The sequence below is a fragment of the Ahaetulla prasina genome, chromosome 7 (genome assembly GCF_028640845.1).
Source record: "Ahaetulla prasina isolate Xishuangbanna chromosome 7, ASM2864084v1, whole genome shotgun sequence".
Lineage (NCBI taxonomy): Eukaryota > Metazoa > Chordata > Lepidosauria > Squamata > Colubridae > Ahaetulla > Ahaetulla prasina.
The window spans coordinates 17,322,699-17,343,032 of NC_080545.1; the positions used below are offsets into that span (position 1 = coordinate 17,322,699).

Here is a 20,334-nt window from a genome sequence, read left to right on the forward strand (position 1 = left end):
CATTTAAAAATGTTGAAAATAATTGTTAACATACATGTGCATGACCTCATTTTAAGGTAGATATTCTTTTCTAATGACACAGAGTTTCAGCAAGTAACAGCAATAGACTTAATACTGCCTGGGCTCTAATATTAAAAAAGGTCAAACCTGTTTAAGAGCTGGGGTGGAAGACCACCAGGAAATCTCAGGATTTTAGCCTAGATTGGGAAGATGAACACTTCTAGAAAAAACAAATAGCAGAATAGCACCAAGATTCAAGGTTGACTCAAAGTTATGTATCCTTTTTCCTAGGTGTTCTGGAAATGCTTAGTGTATTTGATACTTTGCTGATCTGTTACTCAGCAGCTGAGTATAAAATCACTAAAATCCTGGCTCCATCTTCATTAGAATAGATTAGTTTTCCCTTATGTAGCATTGGAGAATTTAGGAGAGAGGGTGTGAATATCACTGGAATAAGTGATGGCCATTTTCCCCCGACACCACTGGCTGAATGCTAAAAGGCAAAAGGGATGTTTTAGGCTCTGGAAGGTTTAAGATGTCCACTTAAATATGCCCAAGCAGGAAAATTAGCTTTTTGTTTTAAAGCATAGAGAAACTCAAGACACGTCCACTTTCTCTCTTAAATTTTCTCCAGAAATGCCTCCAGAAAGGATAAAATTTTGAATATGCCTACTTGTGGTTGCAGTAGGTAGCGAAAAGGCTGCTAGGAATGGTGTGTGGGTTGTCCATCTATGCCAAGTAACACTTTGGAGTCCTAAACAAGCAGGAAAAAAAAGTTTCGTTTTTTTTGTTACGTTTATTTCTTTTTATTGAACTGTGAGCAAAGTATAAATTAGATCAAATTTTAAGCATACATTGCATTGAATAGGTAAGTGTTGTCAGCTGAAGTGACGACAGTCAAGTACCAAAGAAAAATGGATGACAGAAGTCAGAATAAAAGTATTTTTTAAAAAATATTGAATAATTCTTATAGAGGAAATTTCTCTTCTTTATCTGCTGCAGTGGATATGGAGAGCAACAAGAAGGGCATACCATGGCAAATCACTACAAAGGACTGCCATTGTTAGCCAAGTTTTATAGCCCTTCAACCTCTTCCCCCTTCTGGGGTTGCTTAGCTTGCTTTGGGAATCTAAGATCAGGAAGTAGTTGCACAGAGAAAGTTTTCATTCATTCATTCATTCATTCATTCATTTATTCATTCAGTTTCTCAACCACTGACTCTGGGCAGCTACAGTAACGTTACATATGAAATGAGGATTAGCTACATGCAGGTATTGGGCAAGTATTTAAGGCACAGGCAAGAAATAATTAGCTAATTGGGGTTAACAAATAGGAGAAAACTAGATTGTCCAAGCAGGCCTTTGGATGCTAATTAAGAGCACAGTGCTTTCTAGTAAAACAACAGTCCTTGCAGTTGTAGAGGAATGGATCCAAAGTTAATTTATCTTACTCTCTTAAACTTCAAATATCAATGAAATGTTTTTCCCTGATTGCCCAGATATTTTGATTCACCTGACTTGAGAAGTAGTGCTTTCTCTAAATGGGATGACAATTCTGATTCCTTCTGGAAGAAAGAAAGCAGCAGCAGCAGAGACATTGATATGATTTTGTCTTCCAAGCCTACGAGCTATTCAGAGAGGTAACGTCCTTTACAAAATATCAACACTTATAAAGACATAAACATGAAGACAAATGCATTTGCTTGCTGACCCACCACTATTAAATCATCTTTGCAAAATAAGGGCGAACCTGAATATTCAATTTCCAGTATTTGAATGAAAATTTACATACCGAAGAAACCTGCCTATTTGAAATCTGAATGTTATATTAACGTCTCTGCAAATGGGAGTGGGGATGAAGGATTTAAGAGTCAAGAGTCTACATTTTGCTTTCTGGCTGCTTCGGCAAATTGCATGAGTATATGAGAAAATACCTTGACAAAGCAGTTAGGAATCGGAAAGTTCTGGGAAACATTCTAATGAGGAAGTGGCCGGTGAAATGCATGCACAATCCAGAGTGCAGATTTTATAGCAGAATTGAAGATGCCTTGCTTTCCAGCTTTACCAGATTATACTCACATTTGTGAAAGGAAGGAGGAACATCAAGGGAATATAAAGCTCCAAATTCCTTAAATAATAAATACCGCATACTTATTCTTCTAATAATATATTTTCTGTGCTTGTTTTCTATTTTTATGCTTCTTCCAAGTAGTTTTCAGTACTGATCATAAATGAATCCATAGTTGGAGGACAATCTGAAAATAGAATTTTTACCATTGTAATTGTTGTGTATGATCGTTAGTAATATAAAAATCAGATAACAAGTAATTGTCTTTATAAAACTGCCATACTTACTAAGATAGCATTTACAGCGCGTGTAGCCCTTCACTTACAACCAGAATAGAGCCTGCCCATTAAGTCCTAAGTCGTGACGGTTGTAAAACAGGTCACCCACCTGACTCTATAACTTTTTTTGCCATGCTCATTATGTGACCCCATTGATTGCTGTGGGGAGTTTATGCCAAAAACTGGAAGTAAACATGAGTTTTCAGGCAAAATATAAATCACAGTCATATGATTATGGGACACTACAAACAGCCATAAATTCGGGCCAGTTGTTGAGCATCCAAAATGCAGTCACATGACTGCAGGGGGTGTGGCCATCAGAACTTCAGAATCAGATCATAGTCCCTTTTAGGAAATCCATCCTAACTTCAAACAGTTACTAAACGAGCCATTATAAATTGAAGTCTACCTGTATTAAGGATATTTGTAAAATACAAATTTCTTTGTTGATCTGAGATATAACCATGTTAAAACATTTTTCGTAGGACATCATCTCGTAGGAAACCAGAGCATGAAAATTCTGCAAGCACAGATGAAGCGCAAAAGAAATTTGGCAATGCAAAAGCTATTTCATCAGATATGTATTTTGGAAAGCAAGACCATGCTGAAGTAAGTATAGGCAAAACATTTTGAAATTATTCACTGGTTATGGTGTCAGAATGTCATCCCATCACAATACAACTAGCCAAATAAGAAAAGATGTGGAATAGCATGGAATTACAGAAACATTTATATGTTTTATATTTTCTTCAGTTACTATCTAAATTTTTCAAGGGGAAAATCAGTAAGAAAAATCAAGAGGAAGGATCCAGGGGAAAAAGCATTTGTATCAGCTTGACAGAATAAGGAACATACACTGTATTTGGAAGGATTACCATATTTTTGGACTTATAAGATGCACTCCCCCCCCCCCGCCCCAAAGTTGGTGGAAATGTCTGTGTCACTACATGTTTACTGGACCCGTGTCCCTCCTGATTGGTGCTGGCCACACAGGAGGTGACACGGGGCTGGCTCCAGGGGATTGTTAATGCTTCTTTGGTGGAGGGGACTGTCCCTCCCGCCTTGAAAGAGGCGGTGGCGAGGCCCCTCCTCAAGAAGCCTTCCCTGGACCCGGCCATTTTAGGTAATTATCGTCCTGTCTCCAACCTTCGCTTCGTGGCGAAGGTTGTAGAGAGTGTAGTGGCACACCAGCTACCCCAGTTCCTGGATGAAACTATCTATCTGGACCCGTTCCAGTCCGGCTTTCGGCCTGGATATAGCACCGAGACAGCTTTGGTCGCGTTGGTGGATGATCTTTGGAGGGCCAGGGACAGGGGTTATTCCTCTGCCCTGGTCCTGTTAGATCTCTCAGCGGCTTTTGATACCATCGACCATGGTATCCTGCTGCGCCGGCTGGAGAGTTTGGGAGTGGGAGGCACCGTTTTGCAGTGGTTCTCCTCCTTCCTCTCTGACCGGTCGCAGACGGTGTTGGCAGGGGGGCAGAGATCGACTATGAGGCGCCTCATGTATGGGGTGCCGCAGGGGTCGATTCTCTCGCCTCTCCTGTTCAACATCTATATGAAGCTGCTAGGTGAGATCATCAGTGGCTTTGGGGTGAGTTACCAACTGTACGCTGACGATACGCAGCTGTACTTTTTCACCCCAGGCCACCACAACGAAGCTGTCGAAGTGCTGTCGAAGTGCTGTCTCAGTGTTTGGAAGCCATACGGGTCTGGATGGGGAGAAACAGGCTCCAGCTCAACCCTGCCAAGACGGAGTGGCTGTGGATGCCGGCATCCCGGTACTGTTGGGGGCGAGTCATTGGCCCGATGGAGAGGGTGCGCAACTTAGGCGTTCTCCTGGATGGGCGGTTGTCCTTTGAGGAACATCTGACAACCGTCTCCAGGAGAGCTTTTTATCAGGTGCGCCTGATTCGCCAGTTGCGCCCCTTTCTGGACCGGGATTCCTTATGCACAGTCACTCATGCTCTTGTTACCTCTCGCCTGGACTATTGCAATGCTCTCTACATGGGGCTCCCCTTGAAGGGCACCCGGAGGCTCCAGTTAGTCCAGAATGCAGCTGCACGGGTGATAGAGGGAGCTGTTCGAAGCTCCCACATAACACCTATCCTGCACAGGCTGCACTAGCTGCCTGTGGTCTTCCAGGTGTGCTTCAAGGTGTTGGTTACCACCTTTAAAGCGCTCCATGGCTTAGGACCGGGTTACTTACGGGACCGCTTACTGCCACTGTGTGCCTCCCACCGACCCGTGCACTCTCACAGAGAGGGACTCCTTAGGGTGCCGTCAGCCAAGCGATGCCGGCTGGTGGCCCCCAGGGGAAGGGCCTTCTCTGTGGGGGCTCCCACCCTATGGAACGAGCTTCCCCCTGGACTCGGACAGCTTCCTGACCTTCGGACCTTTCGCCGCGAACTTAAGACACATCTATTTTCTTGCGCAGGACTGGCCTAAAATTTTAAAATTTTTAGATGATTTTATGGGTTTTTAATTTTTATAAGTTTTTTAGGGTCTTGAAATGTATTTTAATTAGTTGGGCCAAATTTAAATAAGTTTTTTAATCATTGTTTTTAACTTGTATTGTATGTGTCTTGATTGTATTGTATGTGTCTTGATTGTTGTTTTATCTGGCTGTTAACCGCCCTGAGTCCTTCGGGAGAAGGGCGGTATACAAATTAAAATATTATTATTATTATTATTGTGTGTCATATAGAGCGAATATTGTGGCGGGAGGGGAGGGGGTTGGTGCGGCACCAATCAGCTGTTCTAGGTGGCAGGGATTGCTGCCTATTGCCGCCGCCTATTTACCGGTGGCAAATGGGCTGTGGTGAACGGGCTGCGGCAGCTACAAACGGGCCATGGCGGTGGCGAATGGGCCGCGTCAAACGGGTCATGGTGAATGGGCAGCAGCGGCGGCAAACGGGCCATGGCGATCCCCACCGCCTAGAACAGCTGATCAGCGGTATTCTGGGAGGCAAATCCAATCACCAATCAGCTGCTTGGCAGCGAAGGCTCCAGTGTTCCCTGGTGGCGGCTCAGCTCAGTTGACCGATGGTGGACGCAACGGAGTGGAGCGCTGACGAGCCATGTGCTGGGGCTGCAATAACATGCTAAAGCTGACCAGGCTGTTTGCTGTTTGCTGCAAGGATGCTAGCCAGGTGAATCGACCGGATGGATGCGGGGAGGCAGAGGCAGATTTTTTTCCCTTGTTTTCCTCCTCTAAAGCTAATGTGCGTCTTATAGTTGGGAGTGTCTTATAGTCAGAAAAATACTGTCATTTATTCAGGGAAAAAGTTCAGTGCTATCGAAATAGCTTTAGAGGAGGAAATCCATGTAAGTATTGTTTCATTAGATATAGAACAAAAAAACTTTACTCAAGAGGAGAAAGATTCTGTTTTACATGTATTTTGAGGTTATCTAAATTTTGCAATATATGGATTAATTTTGTAGGTTATTATAATGGACTATATTTTTCTAGTTTTTTTATGGACTTTGGAGAATTGGCCATCTCTGCATTTTTTCTTTGGTTGGTATTTTGAAAATCACTCTCTAGATGGGAAAGATGGACCTATTCTTTATGAATGAAATCTCTCTCACTCTCTATAGTATGAAGCTAGAGTTCGGTTAGAAAGGCTTTCCGGAAATGCTGCCATAAGTTCAGCTGATTTGTTTGAAGATCAAAAGAAACAGCCATCAGGTATGGAAGGAAAAAACTTCAGTTTCAGATATTGCCAGTTTTATAAAGCAACCTGCTATGCTTATTAACTATAATGTACTAAGTCTTTGGAAAATAAATAAGGTACAGTGCATTTCTGGATACATTTGTTTAGGGGTCTTAATACTTTTGAAGACTTTGTGCCTATACACAAATAGAGTGACAGGGCAGTTGGCTCTATCATTCCACCATTGCCACAGTTATTTCATTTTCTTAAAAGAATTTAAATTAGTGATGTTATATATATGAGACCCAATGTGAGGTCGCAATTAAGGTATTGAACTGCACTGAGAAGATTCGGGTTCATGTCCAACCTCAGCCACAAAGCTCCTCCTCCCGGCCCACCCCACCCCACCCCATCTCACAAGGTTCTGGTTGTGGGGGAAATGAGAAGAGGAACTGCACTGTAAACTATTTGACTGAATAAAATGCCAAATAAAAGCTCTTTAGCCTGTCAGCTTGCAAAGAGAGGGTGGGATGGCAAGGTAACAGAGAATTTTGCTTTGCGTTGCTCATGTTACCTCACTCTCTCTTGTTTGGAAGCTCTTTGGGCTGCCACCCCACTCATTCTTTCTTGCCTGTGATCAGATTTCGCTCTGTTTCTTTCTCTCCCGAAGCACCATTTGAAGTGTTGCAGTGGCCGTAATTTTGAAACTAGGTTGTAAGTAATTTTTTGGAGGGAGTCGGTCATAAGTTTCTGATGGGGAATGGGGAAACCACCTGGGCATTTCAGGGTGGTACAGATAGCTCCTTGGTTACAACAGTGATTGGGACTGGAATTGCCATCACTAAGCGATGTGGTCATTAAAGAGGGATGTCATGTGACTGCACTGCTCAGTGAAGATGATCCTGGTTGTCTTGGTGGCTGTTGTAACCCCAAGACTTCACATCATAAAGGAGAAAGATAGGGAAATCCCAGGCAAGCAGACCAGCAGGTAAGTGTGTGAGTGCTATGGGCAGGGGTAGACGCCACAGGCAGGCACAAGAGAGCAGGGATGAGTGTGCGAGAATGCAAGGATGCTGCAGGTGGCTGTGCTAAAAATGATAGCTGGACTGATTTCTGACTGCTACTAGCTTCCCCATCGACTTTGCTTGTGGAGGCCAGCTGGGATGCAGGGATTGTAAATTGCAATCACATGACCATGGCTCATTATATCATAATCACAAGCATCCGAGCGCCTGAATCGCAGTCATGGGACTGTGGGGTAATTGCAATAGAACTGGACTGGTCTTAAATCCTCCTTGTTTAGCACAACCGTAATTTTCAACAGTTGCTGATTTAGTGGGCATAATATAAGGGCTACTCGCAAGCTGCACTGAGAAGTCAAAACATTATGGTATCTTTGAAGAAAGCAAGGTCATATACCACTTCCTCATTTTTGCAAAGAAAACTACAATGGCTCGCTACGCTTAGTCTTTCCATTTAATAAGGATGTTCAAGGTGGCTTTCAATTTAAAGCAAAGATATGCAAGATTTAAAAAAAAAGAAAAAGCATTAACAAATTATTTAGAACACAAATAATGAAAACGTTAACCATTAAAAGCCCAGCTAAAGAGGTGTAAACTTTATAGATTACCTAAAGGTAGAGAAAGTGATCACTTTGAAGGAATCCATCCTGTAGCCTAGGAATGATGCAGGCGAAGGCTCTCTCCTATTCCCCGTGTTTCATTCTTCATTTTCAGTTTGTGGGAGGTAAAGGTAAAGGTAAAGGTTCCCCTTGCACATATGTGCTAGTCGTTCCCGACTCTAGGGGGTGGTGCTCATCTCCGTTTCAAAGTCGACGAGCCAGCGCTGTCCGGAAACGTCTCCGTGGTCATGTGGGCGGCATGACTAAATGCCAAAGGCGCACGGAACGCTATTACCTTCCCACTAAAGGTGGTCCATATATTTCTACTTGCATTTTTTACATGCTTTCGAACTGCTAGGTTGGCAGAAGCTGGGACAAGTAATGGGAGCTCACCCTGTTACACGGCACTAGGGATTCGAACTGCTGACCTTTTGATTGACAAGCTCAGCATTTTAGCCACTGAGCCACTACAAGCTGGGAGTTACTACAAGCTTTATTTCTCTGGTTTAATGTTGTCGTAGATTGTTTAAAAGGAAAGACTTTATTGTGTGGAAGGAGTACTGACCAAAAAGTACATAAGGAGCTGGCTATTTGTTCCAAAATCAAACAATCTTTTAGATACAAATCAACTTTATTTAATTTATCATGTTGAGTTTATTCCTTTCAAATGGCTTTTTGGAGCTATGTGCCAAAACCTTTTTTTCCTCTTTTTTATCTCTCTCTGTCTTTAGGCAATTACAATATTTCAAATGTCTTGCCTGCTGCTCCTGATATGACTCAGTTTAAACAAGGAGTGAAGTCTGTTGCTGGAAAACTTTCTGTCCTGGCAAACGGAGTCATGACTTCTATTCAGGTTAATAAACTTACAAATTTGGAATCTTTCCAAAATGAAATGGTCCCATACGCTATCTTCCTCACTGTTTAGTCCTGTCATCTGGTATGAAGGGTGGATTAACTGTGAACTTGACAATGAGAATATATTCATAGCCACCGAAAGGATTGTTTTGTAGCTAAAAAAAAAAAAGGAAAGCCCTTTGTGAAATAAACAAAGAAAAGAGCACAAAATGTTCTTAAACTTTTTTCATGTTGCTTCATTAAGTTGCCTATGAACCCAGCTAATTAACCAATAGTTATGCCTGCAGAGTTTTCAGAAACAAATGTACCTTAATTTTCCAAGGGTTGAGAAATTGTTTTGTAAATTCTGAATTATTATGAATTTAGGGATGCAAAATAACATCAGTTTAGATCTCATTTTGTGGCAAAGTTAAATGAAAACTGTGAATGTAAATATGGCAATTTTGTTTATCAGAAATGTAACCTGTTCATTTCTTTTTATCTTTCCCTAGGACCGCTATGGTTCTTAACCATTATGGTTCAGGTGACTGGATAACTAGAAGATTTAAAAAAGAAATCATTTCTATGTCTACCAATAATTATATTGCAGACTAACATGAAGGTCCCTTTAGTCTGTAAAATATGTAATCCTAATTTCTGGCACTTGTATATTTTTAATGGGAGCCTTTTTTTTTTTGGCCCTTCATATTCATTTATTATTTCTGTTCTTTTCACCCCCACTGCCTTATTGTCCTACAAGTAAATTGAAGCTACATTGAATTTGCTTCTAAAACAGAGCAAGAAGCAATATGGGATCCTATTCACTTTCCCAAAATAGTGCTAGGCTCAGAATTAATTCAGTTTTATAAATCTGAGGGATAAGTGGCTATTTTAAGTTATGATTAACCCGGTCATAAATAACTTTTCATAGTCTCTCTGAAAAGGAGAGTGGCAGTTAATTTCTTGAAAAGCGCCTATTTTAGGAGGAGGGGGGACACTAATCCTACCAAGACATTTCATTCTGTGGGGGTCCAGGTAATTGTTGAAAGATACAAATATATAAGAATAAGTAGGTTTAAGAAACGCAGAAGCCTATAAGATGTGCAAATTCTTATGTATGTGAGAGATAATGGTGGGGTCTGATCAGCACAAAAATAAGGTGTATAATTTTGTGTCATATTGCATTCAGTAAATAATAAATAATAAACAGATGTGCACATAACAGATTACAAAGTTAGTAGGTGCAATAGAAAATTGGAATAGTTTTTGTTGAATTAGCTTTCCATTTAATTTTGTTTCCTGAGGATGAGACACACGTCTCCTTTATTTAAAATAGCATAAGTTTGACATATTTATTCATCACATTTAATTTCATTCCGTAAGTGCTTAACTGCAATCAATGTGGTGTCTGAAATAAAGAATAAATTGTAGATATATATAAAGTAATAAGGAGACATGCTCTCTGAATCTAACCACGTAGACCAAGGGTGTCAAACTTGCGTCATCACGTTGTCGTCACGTGATGTACCACAACTTTTCACCCCTTCGCTAAAAGGGCTGGGCGTGGCCAGCACGTGATGCATCCAGCCCGTGGGCCGCGATTTTGACACCCCTGACATAGAATGTTTAAATAATGGAGAGTTCTTGCATCTGTGCATAAAAAAACTTGCTGGCTGTGGCTGTGTTTTAGACAACCAGGAACCTCAGTTATTTGAAACAATAAATTTAAAATGTTTAATATGGAGTCAGAAATATTATTTTTTCCTTGAACAGCAGGCATTTCAATATAAAAATCAGAATAAATTTTGATTTTACAACTTGTGTCTTGGATTTTGATCAATTCTTAAATTTGATATGATACGGATTTTCGTGAATTTTGACTTGCCAATTCTGTAGAAGAAATACAGAAGATTGTTTTGTATATTTCTTATTTAGAACATATTCATATTGTTTCAAATATTGGCTGCAAGGTTAAACCTGAATCTTTGGAATGGAGACCACCAGAAAATAGACTAGAAGATAAGAAAACATCCTAGAAAAAGGCAGTGGCAAACCATTTATGCCCCAAGGTCTTCAACTCATATATCTCTCTCTCCCTCTCGCCCCCTTCTTTCTCTTTTACAACCTCTTCCACCAAAGAGGTTGTAAAAATGCTTTTAAAAGGTTCTGGCGATCAGGCAACTCAGCTGGGATCGCCAGAGGAGCCTTTTAAAGGGTTCTGACGATCCATCGCTCAATGTTGGAAACAGCCATGTGTGCCCTCAGAGAGATTTATTGTACAAAAGATTATGAATTGCGCAGAAATGGACAAACTAACTTTGAGTCTGAAGGATAAGGAGACATCAGTATTTTATGGTATATGGGAACGGTGGTATGGATGGATGGAAAGGAGATAGGAATATTTAGTTACTAAACATAATCAATAGATAAAATAAGAACACAAATATGTATAATTTAATGTTTGTCATTATTGCATGGATTATTATTAGATGAAAAACACCACAAATAAGCTGTTAAATGATATAAGCCTTTCCCCCCCCCTTTTTTTATGCTTTTAATGTAAAAAAGTTTAATAAAGTTTAATTTAAAAAAAAAATAAAGGGTTCTGACGATCCTAGCTGAGCTGCGTGATCATCAGAGGCTTTTTTTTACTTTTAAAAACATTTTTTCGGCCGAAGAATAAAATGCTTTTAACAGTAAAAAAAACAAAACATCTGATGATCGCACCTCTCAGTTGGGGGTGGGGTGGGAATTTTTGCTACCGGTTCTCCGAACCACCCGCCATTGCTACCGGATCGGGTGATCCGATCCGAACCAGGAGCATTTCACCCCTGCCTTGCAGTCATCTGGTAGCACTCTCAGAGTTGTTGAGGCCACTTGGAGGTTTATCTCTGCCCTCAGGGTCATCTGAATAGTGCAAATGTGGACTTTTGCAAATGGCTTCACTCTTTTGAAGAAAGCAAAGTCCACATTCTGGATAGAGAGGGCCTTTAGGTTAAGGGAGGGGTCAAAGAGGCCATCTAGTTTAAAATTGATTAGTCTTCTCAACAGAGGGTGAGGGGTATGACATCATCTATCTCCAGTCTACAGCACAGTCTGTTGTGTCTGGGCCCCCTGAGCCAGGCCTCCTGCCAGAAAGTGACTTGGAGCCGGGCCTGCTGCCAGAAAGTGACTTGGAAAGTGAGGGGGAAGGGCCGTCAGGACTTACCTCAGAAGCACCGGCTCCCCTGGCTCAGCTCCAGGAGCCAGAAGCAGGCCAGGTGGAAGAGATAACAAGGCCTCCATCCCCTGACTCTCCCCCCGCCCAGGCCACGCCTTCAGACCCAGCTGATAGCAATCAGGCTTGGTTGGATCCTAGTTTTCGTAGGCAGGAGAGGAGGGAACAACAGAAGCAGGGGTGGGGCTGGCCTAGGAAGTGCTGAGTCATAGAGCCACACCCCACAGGATATAAAGGCAGTGAGCACTGCTGTGTCTCTTCGTAGCTGGCAAATCAACTGATTAACAGAGAGCTGAAGTGACTCACCAGTGTCAAGGGAGATATCAGAGAACTTGGCAGACGTTCGCCATTCTGCTGCCAGAGCTGATAGTGCCAGTAATTAAGCCATCACTCGGACGGAGGTGAAGGAGGACAGAACACAGTCCTTTCAATAGTTCCAAGAAAGTTCCACACTCATTTATCAAGTTATTTTAAATTGATTTTTAACTGTGTATATTTATTGTTTTTTATCTTGGCTGTACACCGCCCTGAGTCCCTCGGGAGAAGGGCGGTATAAAAGTTTAATAAATAAATAAATAAATAAAATAAATTTGCACTTTCAAACCTCCAAGTGTCCTCAACGACTCTCAGAGAGAATGCTTACGACCGGATGACTGCAAGGAATTTAAATCCTTCCGTTCTTCACCATTCAGTCAGAATGGAAGAAGCTTTATGGATGAGAAGTGAAATGTCTTCAAGAAAAGGAAAAAAAAAACAAAGCCCAGTTGCTTTTGAAAAATCACCTTTGGGCTGGTTTTTCTCAGGTGGTTTCCCAGTTGGTTTAGAAGAAATGTTGCTACTGTAGGTTTGGGACAAGGTTAGGTGCAAATGGACCATCTCAGAAGCATGTCTTAGGTGAGGTTAATATTTTAATTTTAGCCACATATACATGGATACAAAATTATGTTGTAAATTCTAATGACTTTTATTTTCTATAACAAAATATTTGACACAAAATTAATTAACAAAACTCAGAGTAAGCATTTCTAGTGCCTAGGCTTACAAAATGTTACTTTCTCTTAGAACAGTATAAATTCAAATTTCTAGATTGGGAGGACAATACAGACAGTCTGCACAAACAGATTTCAAATCTTTATAACTGAGGAAAATTACTTACAATATTTATATATTATTATACGATTGTTGTAGTTGGAGTTGAATAGTCCTTTATGTAAGGAGAAATACTTTCATTTTTATTTGCAGCATTAGTGAAGAATGATTTCAATTTTCACTGTTCCACTAAAAACTAGTATGTCATATGACATTGTTTTAAAAACTTCCCTAAACCTGAAATGAAGATAAACAATGACCTGCAACATTTAAAAAGGTAACATTCTGTTATGCAAACAACTCTGTTTTTCATTATTTGGAATTACCTGGTAATACCTTCCAGCTATTGATGGTTCTCATAATATATGGTTAAAAATAGAAATTATGGGAATCTGCACCCTCTTTAACATTGAACAGAACTTCTCTATGAAAGTAATGTTTTACCCTCTTTGCCCTATGTGCTCATTTGCCATTATGGCAAAATATGCTGCTACAGTTATCATGTGATATAATTTGACACATTTTGAAAATTATAGTTTCCAGATACGTCCCTCTGACCTTATTGAGTAAATCTTCTATATGAATTGTCATTCTCATTTTAGATTTAGATAAAATGTAATTGAATAAATTATAATTAATTATAAATTAAAGCAGGAATTTCAAGGTCAAAGTTGATGCATATGAAGCCCTGTTTAATCAGTAATAGTTTTAATTACTTGAATTACAACAGGCTTACTAAAAGTAAAGTTGTTCATATACTGTATATTCTGTGTTAGGGATGTACAAAAAGCTCAGTGCAAAGAATGAGGACGTTGGGCAATCTGAATGGAAAGAAATCTGTTGGTATCTTATGATTTGCTCTGGAATCTGGGGCAATATGCCTAAAATGCTTTAAATCAAAATGTACATATATAATATGTTCGGGTCTGCCATTCCTGTTTAAGTTCCTCTGATTGAACACCCTATTTTCCTTTGCTATTGGAATCATCTTGATCTTTTGAAATTTCTGGTCAAGACAAATGAAGGAGGGGGAATATATAGGAATATAATGAATACATAGAACATTCTGGATCTACTATAGGAAAGTAAACAACAAAGAATGCAGTCCAAAAGCAATCATAGGGAGTAGTTCAATATATGGAATAAAAATCATAACAATAATAATAATGGCAATAAATAAAGCATGAAATGACACTAAAGCAGAAACAAAGCATCCATTCTAAACCATAATGGATCTTAATATGCTTGGGGGAGAAATTGATTTTATAACAGGGGTCTCCAACCTTGGTCCCTGTAAGACTTGTGGACTTCAACTCCCAGAGTCCCTCAGCCAGCAAAGCCGGCTGAGGAACTCTGGGAGTTGAAGTCCACAAATCCTAAAGGGACCAAGGTTGGAGACCCCTGTTTTATAAGACTATAATGTAATCAGGCATCTTTGGGGAGGTGTTTCTATTTGAGAGAAACCACTTCTAAATTTGTTGGTACTCACTTGTTTTGAAATATAAATTTGATGTGGTTCCTCAAAAAAATGCACAGAGGTGATTTGATATATCCCACTAGTGCTGCAATTTTATTAACTGGTTCTTCATTCATTGGTCTTATTCATTGTAAAATAAGAATCCAGGACCTTGAACTACAATTCCCAATGAGGTTGTGTATTCACAACAGTGCACTCACACTCACAATGAAAGGAAGAGATCTTTAAAACAATAACAGGATTGGAATGGACCTTGGAGGTCCAATTCCCTGCTTAAGGAGAAGACCTTACATTATTTTGGACAAATAGCTGTCCAATCTCTTCTTAAAAACCTGTGATAAGAGCAAGCTATTCCATTAATTAATTGTTAATAACATTACTCCTTGAGTACCTTTCATATTTCTCTTACTGGTTTCTATCACTTGAGTGAGGAGGACCAAGGCACTGGCAATTGCCTCACTTTTAAAAAGCGGAAAATGTGATCTCAAACCACTTTGCAAATTTAAACTGCTTTCCAGGTGCAATGCAACTGAATGCATACTTCCTTTCACATGGCAAAGATTGTGCCAAGCACTTCATGGATTCTCACGAAGCTCTTAATTTCTGTTCATAGAATATTGCTGACATAGATGTATTGCTGCTTTTCTTGCAAGGGCAAAGGGCGTTTTGCTTTTTCTCAGAAACAGTAAATGTAGCTGCAGAAGATCCACACCTGGACTTGTTTGTTTAGTTATGAACTTGGGAGCTATAATTCCAAAATATCTGAAGGACATCAAATTCAGGAAGATTGGTATAAGTTACTTCATGATACATTCTCGTGAATGCTACTTGTGAACATCTGTTTATACAGGTTACAGTGAGTTCAAATTGCTTTTAAAATCACTTTGTCAGGAGGATTCTCTGGAATATATTCAATTTGAGAAAATCTTTGTGAACTGATATGGCATTATCATAGTGGAAAGAATGGAATTATCACAGTGGAAAGAATAGAGGATCAAAATAAGCAAAGGAATAAAAAAAATCCATGCTTTTTATTAATTACCAAACAGCATTTTTATACCATGTAAATTAGTCATACTAACCATTAATATTCAGTGACTCAATATAATCCTTTTAGACCTGAATACCACAAAACCATTATTGGCTCAAAGCGATTTAAAATCTGTCACAAATTAGCAAAGTCAGATTAGCGAAATTGCTTTTTTCTCCTGGTTGGGAGACAAAATCACAATCATACTGGTAGGTAACTTCAGTAAAAGGAGGCAGAATGAGTGTGACACTATTGATCCTCCGTGACATTTCAATGTGTTTGACACTATCAACCATCGTATTCTCCATATCATCTCCATTAATTGAAAATATTCCTTTAGATTGGTTCTTGTAGGAATGACCTAACAGAGGACTACTAGGTCTCATGAGATAGACAAGACTTCCAACTAAATGCATAATTTTAAAGCAATTTAATCAAGCCTCATGGTTTCAAGAGCATTTGGTCTGAATTATCTTTTCTTGCATTGTCTATGGAGATTCTTAGTCATCCAGGTCATGGTTGTCCCAAAGGTGCTTTTTCAAGAGGCAACTTGACTTTCTGGTTTTTCTTTGAAGACATTTCACTTCTCATCCAAGAAGCTTCTTCAGCTGAAGAAGCTAGTTTTTCAGGTAGTTTTTCCATTTGTCTCTGGGAATGTGTGATAAGTCATTATAGATTTGAAGGGCTCAATTAAAGCTGATGCCTGGAGTCAGGAAATAATCTAGGGCAGTTGAGTCTTGATGAGGGGAAGAAGCAATTGACAAGATCATAACACATGAAAGCTTGAATGACTTGTGAACACAGTCCAGGTTTTTTTTAAAAAAATGGCAGTAATAAAAAATTCAGATATTTGATTTTAAGGCTATGTCAGCTGTACAGAGAAGTACAGGTAGTCCTCAACATACGACCACAATTGAGCCCAACATTTATACTAAGTGAGAAATTTGTTAAGTGATTTTGGTCCCATTTAACGACTTTTCTCACATTTGTTAAGAGAAGCACTGCAGTTCTTAAATTAGTAACACTTCCCCATTGACTTTGCTTGCCAGATCACAAAAGGAGATGACTTTAGGACAGGGTCTCCAACCTTGGCAACTTTAAGCCTGGAGGACTTCAACTCCCAGAATACTTTGCTGGCTGGGGAATTCTGGGAGTTGAAGTCCACCAGGCTTAAAGTTGCCAAGGTTGGGGACCCCTGTTCTAGGACACTGCAACCGTTGTAAGTATGAACCAATTGCCAAGCATCACCCTCTGACTATGGGGAACGCTGCACGCAGTCACGAGTGTGAAAAATGGTCATCACTCAGTCCCTTTTTTCAGTGCCGTTGTTAACTCCGGTCATTACATGAACCGTTGCAAGTCGAGAACCATCTGTAAAAGGAGCTACCCTTCTCATGGTGAACCCCAGGCATCTTTCTTAACAACATTAGTGAAGTCACTCGTTCTTTTCTTCCAGGATATTGTTGGACTCCCTGAGCTTGAGCTGAGCTTGTCGATTATGTCGACAGTTTGAATCTCTAGTATAGTTCTCCTGTGTGAGCAGGGGGTTAGACTAGATGACCTCCAAGGTCCCTTGTTAGTTGTTGTTGTTGTTGTTATTATTATACACAAAATGACAGTATACACAGCAAACGAGATAACTGCTAGATTTCATATCACTAATCACTAGCCAAACACTTCCCAAGCGTTTAAGTCTGCATGATGTATCCATGGATTATGTGAGCAAATCCCAGGAAGGTGGCCTTCTGCAGCTGACCAACAGTGATCTTGTCAGCGTCAATAGTTTTTAAGCGCTTGCCTAGGTCTTTAGGCACAGCCTCCATAATTATTTTTATATATTAATTATTAATTATATAATTAATTATATAATAATAATAGTTATTATTTTATTTACACAAAATGACAGTATACACAGCAAACGAGATAACTATGCTGGACTTCGTATCACTAATCTCTAGTCGAACACTTCCCAAGCGTTTAGGACTGCGTGATGTATCGGCGAATTATGCGAGCAGATCCCAGTAAAGTGGCCTTCTGCAGCTGACCTATGGTGATCTTGTCAGCCCCAATTTCTTTTAAGTGCTTGCCTAGGTCTTTAGGCACAGCTCCCAGTATGCCAAGTACCACTGGAACCACCTGCACTGGTTTATCCCAGAGTCTCTGCAATTCGATTCTCAAATCTTGATATCTGGTGACTTTTTCAAGTTGTTTCTCATCAATTCTGCTGTCACCAGGTATATTATTATTATTATTATTGTTGTTGTTGTTGCTGCTGCTATTATTATTACTACTACTACTACTACTACTACTACTACTACTATTATTATTATTATTATTATTATTATTATTATTATTATTATTATTCCCTTTTACTCTTAGCCAGCTCTGGCCCCGCTTAGTTTTTGTTTCCTAGCCAAGCCATCGTCAGGTAGGTGCTGCCACCTGTTGCAACAACTACTACTACAGTAGTATATTACAGACCCCCCGTGGTCTCCAAGGGGAGAAAGACGGAGGGAAAAGGGCTAGAAATCAGCAGCAGGCTCTTCCTCTCCACAAAGAGAAAGGAGGCCGCGCCGGGGAAATCCGTCCGCTCCCCCTCAAAAAAAATAAATAAAAATCAAATCAAATCCGGAGAGCCGCTCCAAGGCGAACCTGCGAGCTCGGTCGCGACTCCGCCCGCGGCGCCGGCGCGGAAAGGCCAGCCGGCCTGACTCCGCCCTGGCAGGAGGAGCGGCCGCGTCGGCGTCGACGGTGATGGCCGAGCTCGCCGGGGCGCCGCAGAGCGAGCAGACCGAGGCGGCGGCGGCGGCGGCAAGAGGAGGGGCTTCATTTCGCACTGCGGCTGCTGGAGAGAAGCTAAAACCGCGGCTGGGCGAGAGCCGCCGACCGCTCGCGGCAGTTCCCTGGTGCGGCTGCCGCCGGTGCGCATCTTCCTCCTCCTCGGCTTTGCCGGAATCCCGACCCCTCGCTTAGTCCAAAGCGCTATAAAGCGCCGGAGTGGGCGGAGTACGGAAAGCTCTCGCCGCCGCTACACCTATTCATTCAGGCAGCCACCTAAAATGGCTGGAGAGAGCCGAAGGTGGTGGTGGCGCCGGCAGCAGCAGTGGAGGAGGAGGAGGTGAATTGAAGGCAGCCGCCACCGTCGCTGCAGCAGCAGCAGCAGCAACCCGGCCCCTTAAAAAAAAAAAGCGCTTCTCTTCGAGGGTCTTTGGGGACGACGACGACGACCCGTTACAAGACAACCCCCCCCCCTTCGTTCTCTCCCCGTTTGGATTTACGGGTCTTTTTTTTTTTTCCTTCCTCCCCCTCCTCCAAAGCCTGTTTGGACTGAATGCGCCTCCGAGCATTTTGCTTGCTCCGCAGCCTTGTTTTTGAACCATGTCGACCGGCCCAGACGAGAGTTCCGTCCGTGTCGCCGTCAGGTGAGGCAGGCGCGGGCGCTCGGGTGGAAGGAAGGGTTCTCTGAGCCTCTCGGGTTTTTTAACCTGCAAGGGTCTTACAAAAAATAAGGAGGGGTGTGTGTGTGTGTGTGTGTGTGCGCGCCTACACATGTATGTACGTATGTATGCATGCATGTATTATGTATGCATATATGCATGCATGTATTATGTATGCATATATGCATGCATGTATTATGTATGTAAAGGCCGAACTGGGGTCCCGGGTGGGCGAAGAGAGGGGTAGGTCGGGCTTTCCGCAGGGAGGCGGAAAAGTCGGTTTAAGGTGTTCTGAATTTTCCTCTGCTGCTTCCCGGGAAGTTTACCTTTGTCCGGCGCGACGCTCCTTGGCTTAAGCTACGGCCTGGCCGAGGGAAGATAGGTAAGAAGAAGAGACCGCCTTGCAAAGACGACTGGAAGAGAGTTGAAAACAATTTCAACCCGAACTCTTCGCGCCCTTCGTTAAAACAACAACCACAACAACAGAGAACTAGGATGCTGCAAGGAAGGGCTTCTGTATCAAGGAAACCTTGCCCCCCCCCCCTTTCTCCAAATAGCTTTCCTTGTTAGCTGGTTCTGAGGACTGTTAAAAAAAATTAAATCCAGACACTTTTGAGAGGAGAGTAGAATAATAATAACAATTATTATTATTATTATTATCTGCCTTCTAGTGATTTGCCTGGATATTTATAATCCAGGTCTGTAACCTTATTATGAAAGCGTTTAGTTTCCTTTACATACTGTGTGCGTTTGGGGGTTAGAAGGTGTATTTGCCCTGCCTGAGGAATTTGGGGAGGGGTTACTTTAGGTTTGCTCCACAGGGAGATTTGGTTATCGCTAGGGGGGAAAAGGGAGGAACTTAAATTTGGGGCCTTGTCTGCAGAAATGCAAACAAAGGGGTAGGATATTCCTATGTTACACTCGCTGTTCTGTTCCATGTTGCTCTCATCATGTTCGGTGTACATAGTACACTGCACTGAACTGCATTCAAGGGACTTTGAAGGTCTAGTGATGTGACTGTTATTACAGGCCCGTGCTAGTAAATTGGCTTTAACCGGATTGGTAGTTGAAATTGCAAAAATACCAGGGAGGAACATGTGAGTCTTTTTATTCATGATGGAAAATTGCAACATCATTCATCTGCGCTAGAAACTAATGGTGTGTTTATAGTAGAGCTTGCCCATCAAGTAGACTTATGCCAACAATTTCCTCCCTTACCTACACTCCAAAAACTAAACAGATCTCTCTCTCTCTCTCTTTTTTGCTAATATTTCATTGTTTGGTTTTGAACAAATGAAACGGTGGGATATTTAATTGTAGGTTCTTCACTTACATCTGGATATAATATTGGCTGGTACCTGTTAGGAAATTCAATATGACGCAAGATTCAGACTTACCCTCTTCCTTGGTGGTTGTCAGATACATTCAAGCTGAGTGGTTTATTTCTGAAGGGAGGTATTACACCAGGGGTGTCAAACTTGATTTCATTGAGGGCTGTATCAAGGTTGTGTTTGACCTCAGGGGGGCTGGGGTGGGTGTGGCCAAGGTGGGTGTGGCCAGCTTGATGTCACTTGTGTTGTGGGCGGGGCTCCTGTGAAGGCCTGAGTGCTCTGCTAGTGAAAAGGGCTG

At 41.3% G+C, this 20,334-nt stretch overlaps 2 protein-coding genes and 1 long non-coding RNA gene across 10 annotated transcripts in view; 2 read left to right on the plus strand and 1 right to left on the minus strand.

Annotated features, from left to right (window-relative positions):
• The window catches only part of ARFGAP3 (ADP ribosylation factor GTPase activating protein 3), a 37,586-nt gene extending 27,303 nt beyond the window's left edge, over positions 1-10,283 (plus strand). Inside the window, exons 12-16 of one of the 2 annotated variants that reach the window (XM_058191959.1) lie at positions 1,499-1,639; positions 2,831-2,954; positions 5,945-6,035; positions 8,353-8,474; positions 8,968-10,283. In XM_058191959.1, coding sequence (XP_058047942.1) covers positions 1,499-1,639; positions 2,831-2,954; positions 5,945-6,035; positions 8,353-8,474; positions 8,968-8,985 — 496 coding nt within the window. In that variant the 3' untranslated portion in view covers positions 8,986-10,283. The remainder of the gene's footprint in view (positions 1-1,498; positions 1,640-2,830; positions 2,955-5,944; positions 6,036-8,352; positions 8,475-8,967) is intronic. The other variant, XM_058191958.1, reaches the window with a different exon arrangement.
• On the minus strand, positions 4-20,207 carry LOC131202722 (uncharacterized). 2 transcript variants are annotated; one of them, XR_009156206.1, is made up of 4 exons: positions 20,103-20,207; positions 19,032-19,118; positions 2,079-2,254; positions 4-754 (listed from the first exon to the last, which is right to left on the minus strand). It is a non-coding gene; the product is annotated as an uncharacterized LOC131202722 (long non-coding RNA). The 2 variants fall into 2 exon arrangements; XR_009156207.1 differs by lacking the exon at positions 19,032-19,118 and having other exon boundaries at positions 20,103-20,193.
• KIF21A (kinesin family member 21A) overlaps positions 17,986-20,334 on the plus strand; it is a 103,020-nt gene continuing 100,671 nt past the window's right edge. For 5 of the 6 annotated variants that reach the window (XM_058191951.1, XM_058191954.1, XM_058191956.1 and 2 more), the window contains exon 1: positions 17,987-18,690. In XM_058191951.1, coding sequence (XP_058047934.1) covers positions 18,647-18,690 — 44 coding nt within the window. In that variant the 5' untranslated portion in view covers positions 17,987-18,646. Of the gene's footprint in view, positions 18,691-20,334 lie in introns of all 6 variants that reach the window. The other variant, XM_058191955.1, reaches the window with a different exon arrangement.